Source organism: Dipodomys merriami, unplaced genomic scaffold (genome assembly GCF_024711535.1).
Source record: "Dipodomys merriami isolate MVZ:Mamm:240054 unplaced genomic scaffold, mDipMer1.0.p SCAF_11, whole genome shotgun sequence".
Lineage (NCBI taxonomy): Eukaryota > Metazoa > Chordata > Mammalia > Rodentia > Heteromyidae > Dipodomys > Dipodomys merriami.
In genome coordinates, this window is record NW_027202382.1 from 2592951 (window position 1) to 2615891 (window position 22941).

The following is a 22941-nucleotide window of genomic DNA, read 5'->3' on the forward strand; positions in this document are numbered from 1 at the left end:
ATCTGCTGCTGACCATACTCATGAGAAACCTATCCTGCCTTTGCTATCCACTTCAGACCTCAGTTCCATGTTTTACTGGCATTTGTGCATTCCAAAGACATGTAGAGGGCCTGAAGATGTAGCTCAAGTGGGAGATTATGCTTGCTTGCTGAACATGTTCATGGACTGGTTCAATCCAGAGTACAAGAAAAAAGGTACAAGTGTTGAAGGAGTCATTGCTTAATCACATATTTTTAGAAATGCTTGGGGGTTGGAGGTCTGGTTCAGGTGGTAAAGTACCAACCAATAAGCAAAAGTATCAGATACTGAGTTTAAGTCCTGGTCTAGACCAAACATAATCACATTTTACTGAAAATAATATACTTTACTACACATTTTTTGCTTAGTTAGATTTTTGTTTTATATTGTTTGCTGTATCATATTAAGTACATTGGTCCAATGTTAATCAGTATAAAGCCTAGATGAAAAGGTTATTAATGCCCCTGATGATGACAGTGATGCTAAGGATAGTCCACTGGGTCAAAATAAAAAGAATAAATGAATAGATTAATAATTATTCACAGGTATCTTTTTATTCCTAAATAATTACACTTTACCCAACACCACCTATTACTTCAAATTCATACAATTAGATTTTTATAATTTTTGTGATTTTTGTCTTTTTCAATTTGTAAATTAGGCTTTGGTTCCAACATAAAAAGATTATACTTTGTTTTATATCCTCACTTACCTGAAGAATACCAGAAAAATATCATTTAAGTCAACACTAGAAAAGTTTGAAAAGTTTTTCTCCATAAATGAGATTTCAAAATTTCTCATTATTGAGAAATGCTGCTAAATAAAAATAGAAGAAAATCAAAGTGCTGGCATGGCACAAAAAATTATAAAACCTATTCCTATCTATCTGTTTAATTCACTTCTACCCATTTCCCAAAGTAGACCACACACGATTCTCTTTACCATGTGTCTATCCCCTCATTATTCAGTTCCTGAATAGCAAAATCCCAGCAAATCTCACAAACTTCTTGAATAATTTGTTGCTATTCCATTCCTCAGCCCTATTTTACACATTCTGTACTCTGTACTACAGAGTATACATATAGCATCAAAGTTTAATAATTATACATTTTAATTTTATTTTTATTACATCTAAGTATTTGTTCAAAGGGGTTTCAATCCAATATGTCAATTTATGCTAATTTTTGCATAAGTCTGTTTACACTACTTATGAAAGGTATAAAAAGGAAAAATTGCCAGGCACCGGTGGTTTATGCCTATAATCCTAGCTACTAAGGAGGCTGAGATCTGAGGATCACGGTTTAAAGCCAGCCCAGGCAAGAAAGTCCATAAAACTCTTATCTCCAATAAACCACCAGAAAACCGTAAGTGGCACTGTAGCTCAAGTGGTAGAGTGCTAGCCTTGATTTGAAGAGCTGAGTGACAGAGCTCAGGCCCAGACTGACAAAAAAAAAAAAAAAAATGAAGCCTCAAAAAAAGGCCAGATTTTTTAAAGCAAAACAAATTATGTGGACTTTTTTGGAGCTATTCCTCGTGAAATATCACTCCAGTTTTCATTTTATTTTGTCAGAAACAGCCATTGAAATAGTTTGGAAGTAGAAAAAATCCTCTGGTGTGAGCTCAAACTAGAACTATAAGATGTACAACCTGGTATAGTTTGTGTTTAACTGTTTGTTTGTTTTTTTTATTGAAACATTGATGGGGGAAGTAAAACTAAAAGTGAGTTTGCTTACTTACTTTGTAAAGGTTTGTAGTTTTGTTGAGCCTGATTTGGACTAAATATAAATATTTGCTAGAAGTATTTAGAACTTAGCTAATTACTAGCTAAACAGCCTTGGGCAAGATTCATGACCTCAACTATATAATGAGGATATCCTACATGATTGTTTCTAGAATTCATGAGATATTTGTTGGATCTAGTACAGGACAGAGCCAGAAAATGGCAGAATCTTTGTATTGAACATCTCTGCTGTCTTCTGTGCCAGCCCTCTACTTTTCTCTCTATATATAAATATAAAATACATATATAATGTATATGCATATGTACATATATATACATATGTATGACTCCACACACACATACACATGCATACACATGTATTGTTTCTTTTAGCTGAACTGCTAGCTAGAAAAGCCTAGTGATATCTCTGTTTTCATACAGCAAAAATCTATTAATCTACAGTTGACTACACACTGATCCAGTTGTTTGGAATACATTAATGAACCCAACATACAAAACACCAAATCTTGTGCAGTTTTCAGTTTAAGAAACACAATAGAAGATAAGATTATTCATTAAATCTTTTTCTGTTCCAATGACCCCATGGCTGCAATTTCTGTCATTTGAATGAATCATAATTCTAGACTGTGGGAATTATTATTTTTTTATTATGAAGGTGATTTACAGAGGGGTTACAGTTACATAAGTCAGTAATGAGTACATTTCTTTTTTGGGGGGGGTCCAGTCGTGGGGATTGAACTCTGGGCCTGGGCGCTGTCCCTCAGCTCTTCAGCTCAAGGCTAGCGATCTACCACTTGAGCCACAGCGCCACTTCCAGCTTTTTTCTTTTTGCTTATGTGTGGCTGAGGAATCGAACCCAGGGCCTCATGCATGCAAGGCAAGCACTCTACCACTGAGCCACCTTCCCAGCCCCAATGAGTACATTTCTTTTTGAACAGGTCACCCCTCCCTCCTTTTCTTGGGAATTATTTTTTTTATTAAAGTTTTAACAGCAGTATTTTAAGATCTCTCCCTGTCTTCCCATCTTTCCTTATTTCCTTTCTCCCCATTTTCTCTTCTTTTTATTTGTTTAATTCAACTATAAAGATACTTTTACCTATACCACCTTTTTTTCCCACTTAGCTAGGTTCAAATTCCAATTTAACTCTGTCCCCTTCATAAGAAGTACATTTTATGCCCCATGGGTATGAGGGGAAGGGTCATTTGGTGTTATTGGCCGTATATGGATCCTGCCTTGTTAGGAACCCAGTTGAATCACACACCTCTCTTTCTTGTTAGATCGTTGGCTGCGACCACCAGCTGGGAAGCACCGCCAAGGAGGATAACTGTGGTGTCTGCAACGGAGATGGGTCCACCTGTCGGCTGGTTCGAGGGCAGTATAAATCCCAACTCTCTGCAACTAAATGTAAGACCCGACAGACATGGGGCAAACTTTGGGCTTGGTCATCTGTTCTGCTTCCCTAGTTTAGCTTTGGCTCCTCCCACTAACTAGGGAATGAAACCTCTACCCAAGTGGAGAGGGATCTGGAAATGCTGTAGAAAACTTTGTGTTCCTGCTTTATGGACTAGTCTATGAATGACAAGCCAGGCTTCCAGTTGTAACCCCCCCAAAAGGGAAATTTTCCTTCTGAGGCATAATAAAGTATAAGCTAGAAGTGAGGCTAGAGCCCCTCAGCAGTAATAGGAGTGTAGTCTGCGGAGAGTCTGGCCTGATCGTATTCGATTTGCCTGGTGAAACATAACCATAGGTTAAGATTGGCACAACCTCACTTTTGTTATGTGAAATCACCTCGTCTTCATTTACAAAATTAGGATAGGACAATGAATATGTGAAGAACTTTATTCATTGTTGTGTTTTGATCTCCTTATGCCAGCAAATAAATGTGTACTTAGTATGCATGTAGGAACTTTGCACAATTATCTCACTTAATCTTTCTATAGCAACTTCATAAACAAGGTATCATTAACTTCCTATCATACAGGAGATGACCAAGCCCTGCTCAGATAATATGACTTGCTCAGTCACACAGCTATAAAGCGAAGAGCTAAGATTTGAGCCCAGAGTCTTATGCAGAGCCTCAACTCTTACTCATCCCCTTGAACTATCTCATAATGCTGCTGACTGTCTCTAGGGTGGGAAATTATAAAGCAAATATATGGATCAAGCCAAAGGTCCTCAAAGGTCAACCAGTTGTCTTGCTAGGCCAGATAGTATAAATGCCATAGCATGTAAGTCCATAATTGAGTCACACATTCATCCAACTTACTTTATAATACAGTGTCCTTTGTGATGACCTGTTCTAGGAATTTTAGCAGGTACAGACAGAAGTAAGACAGCCTCTGTAGTCAGGACATGGATGTTTTTTTTTTTTACCTCATTTGGCTTCTTGTCTCCAGATTTTGCTATTATGCAAAATCTTTCCAGAGATCCAACCTGATGATTCAATGTCTCTGCCCATATATCTCTTCTAGCCTAGGAAATTGAATCAAATAACTTATGGTGTGTGGTTTTTGTGTTTTACTTGTTGACTGGTTGGAAGAAAACAATTGACAGCTAGCAGGCTTATGGCTTTAGATGGACTGAGAGGTCAAGAGGAAAAGCAGATGCAGTTAGTCCATTGGGCACTGGAGAAGTACTCAAAAGGGTGGGCCTTAGGGAAGAGTGGACATAAAGAAAGGCCAGGGACTTTGAAGCTCATGAAAAATTAGAGATGCCAGCTTAGGGAGCTCTCTACTTCTTAACTCCCCTGGAGGCAATAAAAAAAATGTGACTGTAAAAAAGTTAAATTTTACATAGACTTTGGCAGACAGAATGAAGAGTGAGGTAACTTAAACATGGATATGGTGCATTCAGGCAAAATTTTTCTTTGGTCTTGTGTTGCTGGTACCTTATTTTTATATGACAAAAATTAAAGAATTTAAAAGATGGAAACCAGAAATGGGTAGAGGCATCATTATTTCTTATATCTCTGAAATTAGAGTTGCAGACTTGAAAAGTTACATTTCAAAGGTTTCTCTTACAGAGCTCTTTAAAAAATGTAGAAAGAATTAAAAACCTCCTGAATTAATTCGTCACATAATTGAGTTGCAGCTCATCATGTAGAAATATGGGTTGGGCCATTAGGCACAAAGGAAAGCCCATGTTTTTGTGCTGCTACTGCTGTGTGGTGAATTCTGAGAGCATCTTTTAATGGTGAGGATCTTCCTTTAGTCTCATGCCCACCACCACCACCCCTTCCACCTTCCTGCTTTTATAGAGGAGCTCCCATAGCTATTCCTCTTACCCTCCTAAGGGCAGGGCGGGGGTGGGGGGTGACCTTTGGGGCCTTGCCTCTGGAACTAAAGTGAAGCCCTGAAGGAACAAACTAAAGCAAACTGAGAGCCACGTGTCATCTCTGGGTCTGTAAATACATACCTTAATGAGTAGAGCTCTACTCAAGACTGACAGTGGGCAAATTATATAATAATACACAGTTTGTTGATTATACATAATGACAAAATGCAATTGATTCATTTACCTTAGCACTGATGATGCCTCATGACAAAATGATTTATATCAATAAAGCCCAACAGATGCTTGCAACTCACCACAATCTATAGCAGATGCTGAGCAAACTGCCTCACATAGGCTCGCCCTACCCTGAAGAATCTTCCACACTGTATTCACGGAGTACAAGGCAGCCCACAAGCAGGGAAGTGTAGGCTGCTCTGCGGGGTCCAGTGTGCTGGCCAGGTGAGCCCTGCTGCTCCCCTGCAGTTCTGGGAAAGTACTGCCAGGTCTCCCCTCACATTGTGCCAAAAGTAACCATGAGTCAGCCATGTGCTCTTCTCCAAATTCTAGCACTAGGGTTTCCCACATTGAACTCATTTTCTTTCTAAATTTATATCCAAGGTGTTTTTCTTTTCTCTTATGTTATCAATACTTAAGGGAGTAAAGAAAAAAAGCAGAAGAGTGAAGAAAGAACATAGTAGAAACTGCCAGAAGGAAACGGAGAAGTAGAATAACCCCATCAATTGGCTACCATTTGCTAGTGAATAAAAAGAAATCATCTTTAAGAAAAGACATTATAATTGGCGATTACAAAGGCCATGCAAAGAGGACAAAATCAAAGCATTCTTTCTATTTTAAGGGAAAAGACTATCACCAATTATGGTCACTCTCCTTGTTTTCTCTACTTGACTTCCCCAACCCAATTAGAGGTGGGGGGGTGGGGAGGGAAGGGATGGGAGGGGGCAGGGGGATGCGTGGAGTCACTTAGCTAAAGTTACCTTACTTTTGGTTTTTAAAACTCATTTTTGTTTTAAGTGTTGAATAGTGCTATATTATGTGCTTTTTAACCAGGCTAAAAAAATACTTAAACCTAGATGCAGTCTATTTGCTATCAAGTTAACTCCAGTTTGACTTGAGTTTCCAAAGTGCTTGTGCTCCCCTCCCCCCCAGTATGAATGGAAAGAAAAGGCCAGAGAAACTAATTCATATCAAGATAAAATGAAAACCCTAATACTCCAAGATGTGTTTCTCAGACTGTGGCTTAAACTGATTTATAACATATTCCTGGACTATCATTCTGGCTCAAAGTGTATTGATAATAAAACATAAGTCTCTATATTATGAACACAAATACATGTGAATTTGTTAAGAAGACACAAACAGTAAAGACATTTTCACCTTGTAATGGGCTGCTTCCAACTGTGCTCACAAGTTGCACAATGATATATATATTCATTCATTCACACAACAGAAGCACTTGCTAGACACATGTTATGTGCTGAGTATCTTTTCTAGGTGCTCGGAACACAGTAAAAAACATATCAGACAAAAAATCCACTTCTTTCAAGGCACTTACATAGTAAAATTAATGGCAAAAAGATAAATGAAATGTATATAGTCCAAGGTCGTGGAGAAGGAAAAGCAAAGAAGGAAAAGCACAGGAGATTAGAGGGGCTGCCTGCCAAGGGTGTTAGAGGAAAGTTGCAATTTTTAATAAGTTAGTAAGAAGAGGACTTGCTAAGAAGAAAGCTTGGAGTAAGGATTTGGTGAAAGCAAGACAAGGGCATAATCCAAAACTCAGGGAAAGAGAAAAGCAAGTGAAGGCAGAAAGGTTTTAGGGGAATGAATGACATTACTATTATAGGATCTTTAAAGATTTTAGATCTTCATCTGGATGAGACAAGAAGTCATGGGAGATTCTGAGCAGAGGAATGGCTTTAGGGGATCTCTGCCTACAATGAGAGGAGACAGTGGATGAGAAAATAGTCACGAAAATAGCCGAGGGACGATGATGGCTTGGACCAGTAACTGTGGACAGAATAAGAGGTAGTCCAATTCTGGAACTATTTCTTTGAATCTAAAACATGAGTGACTTAAAGATGCACCATTATCTTATGTGCTACAGAATGTTTTTTTTTTTTAATACTGCCATTGAAACTAAGAAACAATGGCATGATACTTTCTGAACATTTAAGCATTTTATGTCAATCTATAAAAGCTCTGTTTTATATTTGGACAGATGTTTAATCATATTTTACTTCTGCACATATAAAATAAAAATGTAAATAACAAATGAAATAAATTGATCAGTATAGCTGAAACAAAACCTTATCTGAAAGTGCAGCTCTTTTTAATCAATTTTGATTTTTTACATCATCAGGAATCCTAGTGATACAAATTATAAGAAGAATCTACAAAAGAAATAAAATTCTTTGCTTCTGATACTTTAAAAAAAATACTGAGGTATGATTGGCCTTTACTAAACAGCATGCTTAAGTGTTTAGAGTTTGATAAGTTTTTACATATGGATACATCTGTTCATTCATCACCATGATCAAGATCATAAGTATATCCATTATCCCAAAAGCTTCCTCGTGTTCCTTACAACCCTGCATCTCCCTACACCTGTCTCTGGGTATCTCTGATGTCCTTCTGTCACTACAGGTCAGATTGCATTGTGTAGAATTTGATATATATCCTGCCCTGTTTTCTCTCTGCACACTTTTCTTCTGAAAGAGTAAGGTTTCACATTTTTACCTCTAGATCTGTGACCCATTTTCAGTTACTTTTAGCATAATGTCTAAAGTTCATATCTAGTTTGAGGTTTTGATGTCCCATTCTTTCAGTTTGTCTACCTCCCTAAGTTATGTTTAAGTCTTTGACAAAATTCCATTGGCCACTTCTGCTCTATCTCTTTTCTGCTACGTATCTATCCCTTCATCAATACCACATTACTTACTATAACTTTAGATGCTAGACCAGCTAAGGTGATTCCTACAATTTTTTTTTTTCTTTTCAAACTGATTTTGGCTATTCTTTTGACTTTTGACATAAATTTTGCAGTCTACCTGGCCATGCTTCAGAAACAAAATCACACTAGAATTGTTACTAAAAATGTGTTAATTCTGCAGATTAATTTGTCAGAAAGGAGAGTGTTACTGTGTTAAGTCATTCAACCTGTGATGACTTTTATGTGTTTCCATTTGCTGAGGCTTTCTTTGATTGCTTATTAGTTCTCAGTATACAGAGTTCATACATTTTAGTGAGATTTAATCCATTGTGTTTAATCTTCCAGCTATTGAAAAGATTGATTTTGTGCATTGCTATGTGTTTTGCAAACCTGATAAACTTGCGTATTAATATCCCTAACATTTTTGTGGATTATGATATTTTCCACATAAACAATAATGTTTAGAAATAACAAAGCATTGTTCAATTTCTAAGCTCCTTATGATGCTATAGGTTTTTGGTAAATATCCTGTATCAGATTGAGGAAGTTGCCTTCTTTGACTGCTTTCTGAGGACTATTATGAATGAATGTTGAAGTTCTTCAAAATCTCTTTTTGTCTCAGTTAATATAAGCAGGGTTTTTTTTTCTCTTTTAGTATTTTTACTGTAGTGTACTGTGTTAGTTGGTTTTCAGACTAGGAACTTTTGTTCCTAAAGGAAAACCTACCTGATCCTGGTGAAAAAAATGGGACTTTGAGACAAATTCTACTTGGGCTTGCATATCCTTTATGTAGATAGCTGACTTGATTTGCTAAGATTATGTTGAACATTTTCATAAGTATGGTCATGAGATACACTGGTCTGTGGTATTCTTTGTTTGCACTGTGTTTAATTGGTTTTGCTATCAGAATAATGCTAGCTTTACGCAATAAGATGGAAATGTTCCTGTATCTGTTTTCTGGAAGAAAGTATGTAGAATTGCTATTTCTTCACTAAATGCTTAATAGCATTCACCAGTGAAGCCTTGTGGGCTTGACATTTTATTTTTAGTACTTCCCTTTCTAACCGTACAGGATAAAGTTATAGTAAAGATTTTAATGTCCATTCATGACTTTGATTGATTGATTTCTTACTTTGGTATGAGCAGTATTTTTGTTTGTTTATTGTTTTGACTGGATGCCCGTCATTGAAAATTTTACTTTGTTGGATACTAGATGTGTTTTTATTCCTGTTAATATTTTTGAGTTGAGTTACTTGAACTCAGTTGAGTTACTTGAACTCAGTTTGATCCTTTTGGGTCTTCAAATTTGGCAGGTAGGACCAAAGCCATGTTTGGCTTAGAGTTAATTGTGCCCTTCTACTAAATACTCAGTGTTCCATGAATTATGAAGTTTTCAACTCTGGTTTGTGGGATAAACCACTATTTTCTCAGTTCTACATGAGCACAATATCTTCTTTCTTCTAACTTCTTGTGTTGTTCTTTCTCTAGTCCAAGGTAAATTGCCTCATATTTGTGCATTACTCAGTATGAGGCAAGATAGATAAAGAGACAGGGAACTTAAAATTATAAATATTAAAAGTAAAACGTTACTAAAAGTACCAGTCAGAAAGCTACCTGGGTTTGGTAGAGAGTCCAAGCACTAGTGGTTTACACCTGCAATCCTATCTACTTGGGAAGCTAAGAATGGAAGAATGACAGTTCAAGGCCAGCCTGAGCAGAAAAGTTTACAAGACTTCTTAGCACATAGCTAAGGGTGGTAGCACATGCCTTCCATCCTAAGCTCTGTGGAAGTCTGAGATTGGGAGGACCATAGTTCCAGGCAAGCTGAGGAAGAAAAGTCCATAAAACTTTCTACAGGAAGATGCTGGGCATGGTGGCTGTATTATCCAAATGATGAAGAGAAACCTAAGTAGGCTGATTTTAGCCCAGGCATGCAAGCACAGGGGCAGGAAGTAAAACCTTATCTCAAAAAATCACTAATACATGAAAGAGTTATATGCATGGCGTTGTAGAGCACCACTAACCTAGTTTGAGGCCCTCTGTTCAAACTCCAGAACAACCACATATAATATGGGTAGGCCCATAGCATATCTCCATGTTTTAAAACAATAAATAGCATCCCTTTTGATGACTCAGAACTATTTTTTGTCTAATGATTAGAGATTACCCAACTTCAGTGTGGAGCTATATATTTCCCCAGCTCAGAACAGAAAGTACTCATGCAAAGGCAACCATTTTTAGTTTGTTTCCCACTCCTACACTTCTACCCATTCACTTTCTCTCCCCTCTTTTTTCCCATCTTTCATTTTGTGAACACTGTTACACTAAAATAAATCCTTGCAAAAACTTCCACCTTGTGAAACTCTCAGTTTTGTGAGATACCTTGAAATGCTTTTCATGTGTGCACCTGTGGTTTTGCATGGATGAAACAACCTCTCATCCAGCAACAGGTGTGCTGCTGGATGCTTAAGAGTATCATGTTAGGTATCCAGAGTTCTCTCTATAGAAAGCCCTCTCCTTTCTGCTACTTTACCATACAAACTCTATGTTCATTCCTTGAACCATAGCTTGGCCTCCTCTACTCAAGGAATCTACTTGTCTGTACCAGAGTTCTTATTTCCAATGGCACAGGCAAGAAATTCTTCGAAGGTAAATATCTAAGACAATGTTAGGTTCTGCCTCATTTGTTTTCTGATTCTTAAGATCGTTAACCACACATACACACACCTTGGCCTGCCCAGTACCTTCAAATAATTCTGTCTGACATTTTGGCTGTTTTAGGTAGAATGTAAATATGGTCCCAGGTACTTTTTACTTAGCCAGAAATAAAAGTCTTGGTACTTTGGTGCTAGGCTCTTAAATCAGTTTTGCAATTGTGTAGAACTGTAAATATCTATGGTAATGTTGCTAAGTACCTCCAATTCTTCATCTCCGTAGGGTCCCCCAAATTATTAGGTTTCTGGAAGATAAATGAGTGGATATTCTACTATTTTTTTAATTTGCTTCCCAGTATCTGACATTTGTTTGTAGGTTTTATGTTAGATATTTTGCTGTCAGCAGTTGTGCACACAGTTAGTTGTGGCAGGATTACTGCCTGCTTGAGAGAAAATTTAGGATTCTATTCATTGTGCAATATATTCTGACTTTATATATGTTGAAATATCACAAGTTATTTCTCTTAGATTCAGTGAAATAGGGTATTTTGTAAATAGGACATTTTGACTCATGAAGATGGCACCGAAGTTTTTGTTGTAGATTACTTCAAGAATGAAGTTGGGCATGGAGAACTTAAAGAAGTTCTGATTGGGCATGGAGAAAATATTTTTTGCCCTTTCCAATCTACATCCTCTATTAAGTAATTACTGATATTCTAGAGTCAGTATGAAAAGCTTCTCCTTGTTTTATTGGATATATTTTGACAGCAGTAAAATTGACATGAAGATTTTAAATATACCGTTAAAACCTCCTGAATACCGGTGGGTTTTAAGGTATAGCAAATTATAGTAACAATAGTTGCACTTTTATTTTCAAAAGTAATATTATGAGCCTTGTATGTTCAAAGGGAAGATTCCTTAAAAACATGAACTTGACAACAAATCTAGAAGTAAAACAAAGTCAGATTCCAGAACAGGAAATCTGTTTTTTTCTTTTTTAATCTCTCTCTTTTTAATCTCCCTCATGTTATTATCTTCAAAGAGGTTTCAGTTTTACATGTGTATTCACATGTACAATGCATCTTGGTCAATCACCCCTTCTGCCTTTCTCCTTCTCCCTCCCAGATGTCTCATCCCTACTCATCCCCGAAATAATGCCATTATCATCTTTCTTTCATATACCAATGAATCACAAAGCATATCCACAAGAGTTGTAAAATTTGCATATAATATTTTATATAGAAACATGTAGAGTATACATCATTACACTGATTTTTAAAGGAAATCTTTTAGGTATAATCCTGGGTAACAATTTTCTTGCAAAAGGGTATTTACTCATGTATGTGAAATGACAGAATTTTTGACTCTCATGGATAATTTGCCCATTCAACCAACATGTTATCTAATCTCTGAAACAGATCTTTCAGAACTGTTGATAAATAACCTAGAAATGGGTCCCAAAGACTGGCATCTTTGTTGTGTCAACAAAGGAAGAACAGATTAGAACAGATGTACTTGATCACAGAATGGAGAGCCTTTGTGGGAAAGGGTGCTTTGAAGGAATGCACAGCATGGTAAGAGCCATAGTCATCTGCTTCTGCAACCATACCAGCCACATGCACCTCTGAGGAGCCAAGTTGCTCACACCTTCTGGTCTCTCCTAAACACCTCTTTGTGCACAGCATCACTGTAATGGACACATAGATAAAACTCCCAGATTTCCCTCAACTCATCACTGAGGACCATTATTTAGACAGTAACAACTCAAACAGTAGGTGGCTTTTTATCGACATGCAGGAAATGTGTTTTTAATTTTCTCTATTTTACTTTTCAACAAATCAAGACCACCATTTCTGTGATACAGTAAGGAATATTAAAGTTTCCTCAGAGAAACACATTAAGCAAGTACATCCCGAGTTAAACAGGTCGGAATAGATGTCTTTCATTTAAGCCCCTATAGAAACTAAATCATGTGCTTTGAAATGGATATGGACATGTGAGATTTCCCCGCATTTTGTTCCTTGGGTTCTCTTTTCAAGGATCATTGTGTGGGACTGATTTTTTATTTGTCTATTTTGAATCCCTAGTCCCACATATGGAGTATGATAGAAATATAAACCAATATATCCTTACAACTATTCATAGAATAATGTAATAAATTTACAGATCCCCTAATGATCTGCTAAATCTTGTCAGACTTCTCCACAATTGAACCATAAGCCATGACTTTTCCTACCTCTGTCCTGTCTTCTACCAAACACTCATCTGGAGCAGCCTGAGTTATCCCATTTTCTTATTGATGAGACAAGTACAGAAGGATATTGGCTCTTCCCTAGTCTGCTTTTTTCCATCTTACCCTTTTTCCCAACAATCATTTAGGTTCCTCCCCTGCCTTCTCCCAGGAGCATGCAATTGTTAATGTATCAGCCAAAGCTAGGGTTAATGCCTCAGCCTGTGGAATGTGAATTAATTCTCAACAAAGCAAAAGCAAGGCACATGAGCTGAGTGGGGGTCAGAAGACTGCACAGCCCCACAGAAAGCTTCCTTTGACTTGCACTTTATTTGACCTGTGCATAAACAAAGACTTTCTATTTCTAGAAAACACATTGTTTGAAGGCCCTTGAGTTTCCTCTGCAAACTTTAAAATCGATGTCTTTATGCAAAACATTGAGGATGCCGTGGGCCCCAGATTTAACGTTGTTGTGTTCCTCTTCCATTACCCCTGCTACATTTTTTGCTCCCATAGGTCACAAAGTCTTAGCTCACTAAAATTCAGACTTTTCTTCAACAAAGCATGATATTAAAAACAGTTATAAGGATATAGTGTGAGTACTTTTTTCCATATCATAGAGAACTCAATAAATGTAACCTCCTTAGAGCAGGAGCAGAGACATCTGATTCTTTTCCTCCATCAATGGGTAACATGCTAGGCACCTTGGCATGTTAAAAGCACCACAAAATAATCTTTTGGTTCTATTCTTAAAGAGATTGGAAATAAAAGGAGGAAAATATAATTTATAGAATATCTGCCATGTTCCAAGAAATACATCTGTGTGTATGAATCTGGCTTTATATCTATTAACAACAGTAATACGTGGCAGGTATTGCTTTCCTTGTTTTATGAAAGAGGAAACTGAGGAGCCGAGAAGCTGGAAAGCTTCTGTTAGTCAAACTCTTCTGAAGATAAGATCATAATGCTAAGATTCTGAGAAATTGTATTTGGGGATTCTTTTATTTAAGCTAACTTGTTATTATGACAGGATGATAATAAACAGAGTTGCAAAGATTTGTAAAAGCAGAGTCCTACAGTGTTTCTCAGCATCCTGCTGAGCTTTTAGCTTGCCTTTCTTGTCTTCTGTAGTGCTTTCCTACCCATTTGACTTTGCACTTCATAATCTTAGACAGTGGCATTTCTTCATCATAAATCCTTTCTGAACAGAGGTATAGCTCAAAGTGGAAGAGTGCCAACTTTGAGCCAATAAGCTAATGAAGAGCACAAAGCCCTGAATTCAAGTCCCCCCCCCCATATACACACACACGCACACACACACGCACACACACACACACGCACACACACACACACACACACACACACACACACACACACACACCACAGAATTATGTCCACAGTATGGGTGTAGCAATATGTGGTATGACTTGGGTGAAAATAAATGACATTGCCTAAAGGCCTAATTGGACATGTAATCCACCCCTAATTCTTTATTATTTTTATTGATATCACTCAGTTGTACAAAGCTGTTTCCTGTTAACATGTTCATTTATAGCTACAGTGTATCGTTTTTTAATCTACTAAGTTTAGGGTCAATTTGTAAGTAGGGAAGAGAAATAATTATGATAAAATCATCTGTGATTCATTTAAGTTTTAAAAAAATAATTCAAAATGGAATATACATAGAGTCATAGTAACAATAATTTGGGGGTATGTACTATAAAATGACACAAGAGCCTTTAGGGTTAGGCACAGGCAATATGAAGACAGTGAAGAAGTAGAAGGCAAAATTTCTGCCCTTGAGAAGTTTAAAGCACACTAACAAATATAGTGCCCCTCCTCTTATCTATCTTAATTGTCCAAGACACTCTGCCATAGAAACACAGATTCCGATATAATAAATGCATCCCCTGAAATTTAGAAATTATTTTCCATTTTTAATTCAATGTAAATGCTGTGCTCCAGGAACGTCTGATGGTATTTTAACATCAAAAAGGAAAATTTGCAAATCTATTTTTAGCACACCAAAAATTTATATTGTCTTTAACAGGCCAAACCTTCCCTAAGTGAACTGGTAATTCATTTCTTTGAAATATTTTATGTTGAGGAAACTAGAAATCTTAATTCCTAGAGATTGGCTTTCCCACTTCAAAAACTGATTTTTAAAAAACAATTGTATATTTTGAGACACTGTCTCTGGGTAGAAGGCAATGAATAATTTCATATGAAATTATGGACTTTTACAACATTGCTTTGAGGGCTCAATAGCTATGTGCATATGATCATATAAAATGATGCTTATCAAAATGAACTCGAAGAAATGGAAATGCCAGGGTTTTTTTGTACTGTTTGCAGTTCTTTTTTTGTTTGTTTCTTCTGTTTTTTTTTTCCTTTTGTCATTGTTTTTGTTTTCTGTACGTTTTGTCTTTCTGTAAGTTTATCTGATTTGGGGAGGGGAGCTGTGAATGCAGAGCAGTGGGACAAAGGGCAAACTAATTCAGCAGTGATACTCACTAGACATTGTGTTGGAAATGAACTATATGATTTAGTAGGGAGGAGGGACAGGAGGGAAAAAAAACTGGGAGACAATAAGGGAGAGGATGACACTGTTCAAAAAGAAATGCATTCATTACTTGACTTATATAACTGTAACCCCTCACTTTTACAATAAAAAGTTAAAAAGTAAAAAATAAAACATTGCTTTGCTTCCCTCTCTAGTGGACGATACAGTGGTTGCCATTCCCTATGGAAGTCGACACAGCCGCCTTGTCTTAAAAGGACCAGATCATTTGTGTGAGTAAATGCCACGTTTTCCTTTAGGAACTGGGAATTTTAACCATTCGTATTCATTTTTGTTCCCAGAAGGGATTAAAACACAAGAGTACAAATCTCTCCACTCTATCATAATATGATATTTTGAGTGCTCCTGTTTATCTTTTAGCTGCCTAATGAGAAGGCAGAAACTGCTATGGTCATTATCTCTAACCACAGTCATCCTGAAAAACACAAAATAGATGGTCCCAATTGTTTGTTCATGGGTTAAGTGCCTGTTTATATTTTGGTGCATATTATATCTCATTCTCTCTTTTCTTTCTTCCTAATCAATCTCGATTTTTTCCCTCTCTTTTTCTTCCTTCTACATGTTTTTCCCTCCTTTGTTCCTTGTCTTCCTTATCTCTTATCCCACTAGTCCAGAAGACTCAGAAGTATAAAACTTTCTTAACATTTAAAGGAAAGTACCATGCAATAATCAAGCATCCTGTGTACTAACCCATATCTTGAACATAGCAGTTGAGAATCCCAAATTAAAACATAAGCCTAAAGATAGAATGGTAGCTTGTCATCCAACTTTTATGCAAGAATTGATTTTCAGTGATGCTAAGGCAACAATACACCCACATCTTTTTTATTATTGTTTAGTGGTGTGTTGTAAATCTCTAAATTACCAACAGAAAATTATCAGCTACAAACAAAGGCAAGAGTGGGAGAGGCTATGACAGTACTGTCTATAAAATTCAGTTTTACTGTACAGCTTCCTTTAGTTGGTCTCTTGAGCATTCCTGATCTTTTAGACTGATCATTCCTGACTTCCCACAAAGTCATCTATCATCTTCCCTTTTCCTCTCTCACACACATGGTCATGAAACCAATTTAGGTAGGAATCATTATTTTTTTTGGCAATTGGATTATAAAGGAAATCATGCTGCAAAGACAGAGCCTGTGAACATCAATATAGCCTACTTTAGTCTTTCTAAAAATAAAAAAATAGATTAGATTAAGTTAATCAAGAAGTAGTATTTAAGGGTCATGTGAAGCAATGGAATAAATGAGGTATAGTTTAGAAAAATAAAAAGACATGGTAAGTCATCTTGTATGAAACCATGCTCTTTTGTTTATCTTGATAAACCCTGTGAAATATAATATTCACATGTCGAAAGATAATATATGTGTATACACTTATTCACATGATTTGCGTTTCCCCTTGAAACTAGACAGAACTCAGTGCTTGTGTAACAACCTCACTTAACACTGTATTTTTGTAAGCAATCACAGAACCCAAAGTAAAATTTTCAGGAAAAGATTATCACCAAATGGGAAAATGACTCTTCATTGCAAAAGAAAGATTTAAAAGACAATTTCATTTTAATGACTTTATTAATTTTCCCATATTTCCTAGTTATGCCACCACTAGGAAGCTTGTTTGTTTCAACTGTTCCAAGAGTCTGTAGGTAAAACCTAAAATGATATTCATAAATAATGAAAAACAATATGAGATGGGTATTTTTCTCCAAAAAACATGACGTTAGTAGCATATGTGAAGTTAAAAAATGTTCTCTTTTGTTTCACTTTTTATATTTGGAATACAAGTCAGCAAATTGAATACAGTGGTAAGTCTTACCCTGTTTGTTCTGCAGCTTTTTTTCCAGAAGCTGGACTGATACAAAACCAATCTTAAATATTTAGAAACAACTCAGAACAAGGCCAAGCAATCTCGTTTTGCCCTAGTTCAGAGTACATTGAGAAGAACAGCTGGGACACATCTTATTAAGATTGAATCTGATGTGAAGATCTAGGTCTAGATCTTCAAGTTTTCCCCATAACTAAATTAATTCTTGCCCTGGAGATAGTTCTGCAACTGTATACAAGTCAGCTTGAGGAATGAAAGCTGGAGAAAGGAGATTCAGTATTGTTGTTTTCCTTTATTGACATCTGTGATACACCTACTTCAGGATTCCCTGTGAGGTCTTCTCTGCACAGGGGTAGGGTCATAAAATCTGAAATACACTACAAAATGGGCTCCACAGCTTTCATCTGGGGTCACTGAAAATTTCATTGAACATCAACATTTTCTACCCATTGGTATTCCTTATAGTAGACTTGAGAGTAGACTATACCTAGAACAACAAAGTATAAACATTTTAGATATGGTTTAGTACCTCTCAAGGCTTTAAAATTGTCTGTAGCCAGACACACAATGAGTAAAATATTCATGAATAGAGCCATTATGATTGAAACTACACTCAAAGACCCAGAGCCTCACCAAAGTATACATCTTTCTGCTCAAGAGTCTCTGCCAAAACTGTTGGTTCTTGTACAAGGCTGGAAAAACAACTGCTTTAGGCCATCTTTCTTCATACAGCAAGCAAGTATTCTAAATCACCTCTCAATTTCCTGAGAACTTGGTTTTCTCTGACATATTCATCATGATCATCCTCACCCTCAAAATCCTAACTTCCTTCAATGAAAGATGCTTCATAGACTATCCAATTGACTGCATTCAAGTTTGAATGTTCATGGATCAAGTTCTTTTCTTTCTTAAGCACTCTAAAATGCCACAGCGAGCAATTAAGCTAAGTATCAACCATGACTTTAAGAAAAGAAGACTGAAAAGGATAGCCACTGTAGTTTCCACTATTTGAGCACTAACATGATTGCAGTTAGCAACCAGAAAGTATGAAGAAACACAAACTAATGCATGTATATAAAGCCACACAGGTGCTGAGACAATGAAGAGATGTACCTGGATCTCTAGGCTGACAGCTGTCAAGTCAGAGATCAGTAAGATATATATGGTTTAGCCAAAGGACTAGGGCTACAGTGAAGAAAAGTGTCCTAATGAGGTCATTTGAAAGTGAAAGATTGATAAGAGCTTGGAATGCTTGGCTAATGAGATTTAAAATAATTTTATTATAGTATAACTTCCTATGTGATCTATCAATGGTTATGCATTTTGTTTATATCACAATTTGAATATTGTAGGCTATATTAAGGAAAGATGTTTCTCCCTTATATAGCTCAAAACTTAGTTGCATGAAACGTACTTGCATATGGTAGCCCTAGGAATATCTTTCTTCTTCATGTGTTTGATTATGTAGATCTGGAAATCAAAACCCTCCAAGGTGTTAAAGGTGAAAACAGTCTCAGTTCTACAGGCACCTTTCTTGTGGACAATTCTAGTGTGGACTTCCAGAAATTTCCAGACAAAGAGATACTGAGAATGGCTGGACCACTGACGGCAGATTTCATTGTCAAGGTAAGCCTATTGAGGTATCTTATTTTTAATCCTTATCCAGACTGATGGTACTTATAATTTCCTAATGAAAAAGAGACTTTAGGTCTTGACATGTATTTGGACAGAAGATTTGTTACCCAAAAAATGTTTAATTCAAGCATGTTAAGCTAGCTGTATCATGGACTTTATAATAACATATTATATTTTGAGATATTTCTTGATGTATTATTATTAAAATGTCTTCACCTAATCAGCCAACATATTAGTTAGCCAACATATCATTTTAACTGTTTTTAAACAATAAAGGTTACAAACACTGACTAATATAAGATATTCTCCATAAAAGAGAAATACAGACTGATGATCTATAGACATAGTCAACTAATCATGCATCTAATAGCAAGTTCTATTTTCTCTTGTACTGGCAATAAGACTAAGTTGTTTCCTTCTATCAGTGTTTCCCTACTCTTTAAGGTAATATAAAACACATTGCTGGAAGCAACATGCACATTCTATTGGAAAAATGCACACACTGGGGGAACATTTGGGAATCACAATAAAATAAAACATATTTTTTTCCTTCAGTAGGTCAGGAGGACCTGAAGGATTTCAGCTGTAAAGCTGTAAAACTTGTAATGTGTCCAGGACTCCATAAATTTTTTCATCATGGGACCTGGAGCCAGAGGACATTTGATTTAAGCTAAGACTTGATGACCCCATGGCAGCTGGAAATAAGAATACATGTAGGAGAACTGTGATAGACACAAAGATTGGATGGAAGGACAGCCGACTGTCCTTTTTCTCCATCTGCATGGTAGCTCTATTAATACAGTCCAGATGCCAGTCCTATAAACATGAATACGAAGCTACAAACCATTAGAGGTAGCTCATAATAGAAATGATTCTGTAAGGAGCTAAATTATTTCCGTTAGCAAGAAAATCCAATAAAAAAGTAAAATAATGTGCCTTAATTGTTTGAAATCCTTAGAGTATTGTTGAAATGACCCTTTATAGCATAGTAATTTCCCTCGTGGCCTTGCAAGAGTTAATGCCCATACTGAAAGTATAAGGTTGAATTCCAGTAATAGGATGCACCTTTGAATGGTTCATAGCATTGTTTAATGCATTTTATCTATCTAGCTGACTCCCGCATATCAACACTTGGGTATCCTACAAGAAATTGAGCTGAACATATCCAAAATGGAGCTTGTCTAACTCCAGAAACATCCCTTATTTTTTATTTCTTATCTCCTAAGTAGGGAAAGACACCATCTATCCAAGCAAGTTAGAAACCTTTAATTCACCTGTGATTTCCCCTCTCTCATCTGCCTCCAGATACACATTAATTTTTCCAGTTTTTCCTCCACATCATCTCTCATAATTGTCCTTCCTTATCCACCCTTGCTGCCTGTTACTTTAGGCCTTTGTATTTTCATGCTAAAACTGATACCATGAACTTGTAATTCATTCCCCAGCCTCTGACCCATTATCTATGTTGAATTCACAATAACTTTTCTAAAACTATAAACAGAAATTTCAAATCCTTCAGTTCCTCACTTCTACCACCCATTGCTTTTAGATTAAAATACAAACCCATAGCATAGCACTGCTATTACTATGTTAACCTGATTTCTGTTTTCCTTTCCATTGGTCCTTTGACTTTGCCATTCCTTTCCATTCAGCTGGATAACTGGCAGGTCCCTTAACACCTTCCTTCTTATAACTCAAAGCCTTTGCTTAATGCAATATTCTCTAACTGGACTGTTCTTCATCGTCTTCTTTTTATCCCTCTCTTCTTTTTAACTTCTGTGCCCTATTCACCAACCTCTGCTTGTTCTTTGGAATTTCTTTCTTCTAGAAGTATTCTGTGATTTGACCATTTATATTACATATCTCTGCTCTGTGTTTCTGGAGGGCAGGACACATCATATTTGTCTTCCTATTTCACCAAGGAGACTTCACTAAAAGTTAGCAAGTGCAAGCCGGGCACCAGTGGCTCACACCTGTAATCCTAGCTACTTAGAAGGCTGAGATCTGAGGATCATGGTTAAACACCAGCCTAGGCAGTAAAGTCGCTGAAACTCTTATCTTATCTTATCACCAGAAAACTGAAAGTAGTGCTGTGGCTTAAGTGGTAGACCACACTCCTTGAGCTGAAGAGCTCAGAGACAGCACCCAGGCCCAGAGTTCAAACCCCACAACTGACACACGCCCCCCCCCCCCAAAAAAAAAGTTACCAAATACTAGATGAATAAAAAACTTGTTTTTCCTGGACACAAGTTCAAGAACAAATGCCAACATTTCTGTTTTACTAACCAAGAAACAGCTTAAAGGAAGTTGAGTAACTCACCTAAGTTCATACATGTATTAAACCAAGACTAGAACTGACATCCCTTTTCTCCAGACCCAGAATGTATTTCAGTATTTTGTGTTACTTTAAGAGTATGTTATTTTCTTCAAATATTTCATTAGCAAACATTAGGAATTAAATATTATTCTAAGACAGATTGTGTAAAATTTTAAATGCATTTATGCATTTGAAAATTAGCCAAATAATTTAAGATATTGAATAGATGATTACTGTTTTCCTCCTAAAATTCAGAATAAAATAATGTTTTTCCAATAGTTGTTCCCCCAAGAAAATAACTGAGAATAAAATATTGATATTTGACTGTCATTTTCATGACTTAGCTGTTAAAATCATATGCATAGCATATAATTTTTCTGCATATAATTTATCTTTTAATATCACTAAAATATGGTTTCTGATAGATAAATAGATAGATAGATAGATAGATAGATAGATAGATAGATAGATAGATAGATAGACCAACCAATCTTTTTGTTTTTATAGATTTAAAAGGCAGCATATTTGTCTCAAAGCATGTTTTGTTTTTGGTTTTTTTTTTTTTTAGCAGTACTGAGGCTTCATACTTCCTATGCAAATACTCTACCACCAAACCAAGCCTCTCGCCATCAAACCAATTTCATTAACATGAGTAAGTTTCATTAGAAACACTAAAATCTTTCTTCAATCAGCAATATTCCATGATTGCTGTCATGTTGTGGCTACTGGGAATAATGGAAGAATGAACATTGATGTGCAGCTGTCTCTACAGTGTGCTAATGAAGGCTTTTTATTATCTTTTAAGTACTTACAAAAAGGGGTTTCAATTAAGGGTGTGAGTTTGTGAGTGCAATGTATGTATATCACTGTCACCCTTTTCATCATTCTGCTCCATCATTCTCAACCTCACCCATCTCCTCAATTTATCTAGTTCTATCTTCACATTATGTACACACTGCATTCACCTACCCTTATCTTCCTCTCTTCCTTCATCTTACTCCTCTAACCATGACAGCACATGTAGAAACAGGACTTTGGGGTCACTGGTAATTCTACTTTTAAGTTTTTGAGGAACCTACATACAGTTTCTCATAATGGTTGTACCAATTTACATTCTTGGTGTAATAGAAGGGCTTCCTTTTCCTTTTCTCTACATTTTCACCAATGATTATATTTTGTCTTTTATTTTGTTTTATTTTGGGTCGGTCATAGGGCTTGAACTCTGGGTTTGGACATTGTCCCTCACCTCTTCAGCTCAAGGTGAGCGCTTTACCACTTGAGCCCCTGCAACATTTCCATGTTTCTGGTGGTTTGTTGGAGATGAGTCTCACAGACTTTCCTACCATGGCTGACTTTGAACAATGATCCTCAGATCTCAACCTCCTGAGTAGCTAGGATTACAGGTGTGAAACACCAACACCCAGCTATTTTGTCTTTCTGTTAATAGTCATTCTAACAGGTCTGAGCTAATGGCTCACTGAAGTTTCAATTGCAGTTCCCTAATGATGTTGAGCATTTTTTCATATACCTGTTGGCCATTTGTTCATCTTCTTTATTCATAAACTGCTTTGTTAAATGGCAACACCTTTGTACAACTACTTAAAAATAATATTTAAAAAATAAAGATAAAAAGAAATGTTAATTCAGATCATTTATCCATTTTAAAATCAAGTCACTTAATATATCCTATTGAGTTGTGTTCCTTATAAATTTGGAA

At 36.4% G+C, this 22941-nt stretch overlaps 1 protein-coding gene across 2 annotated transcripts in view; it reads left to right on the forward strand.

Annotated features, from left to right (window-relative positions):
* Positions 1–22941, forward strand: part of Adamtsl1 (ADAMTS like 1) — a 393459-nt gene that overhangs the window by 147016 nt on the left and 223502 nt on the right. For both annotated transcript variants that reach the window (XM_070007848.1, XM_070007857.1), the window contains exons 5-7: positions 3038–3164; positions 15583–15657; positions 18741–18898. In XM_070007848.1, coding sequence (XP_069863949.1) covers positions 3038–3164; positions 15583–15657; positions 18741–18898 — 360 coding nt within the window. The remainder of the gene's footprint in view (positions 1–3037; positions 3165–15582; positions 15658–18740; positions 18899–22941) is intronic.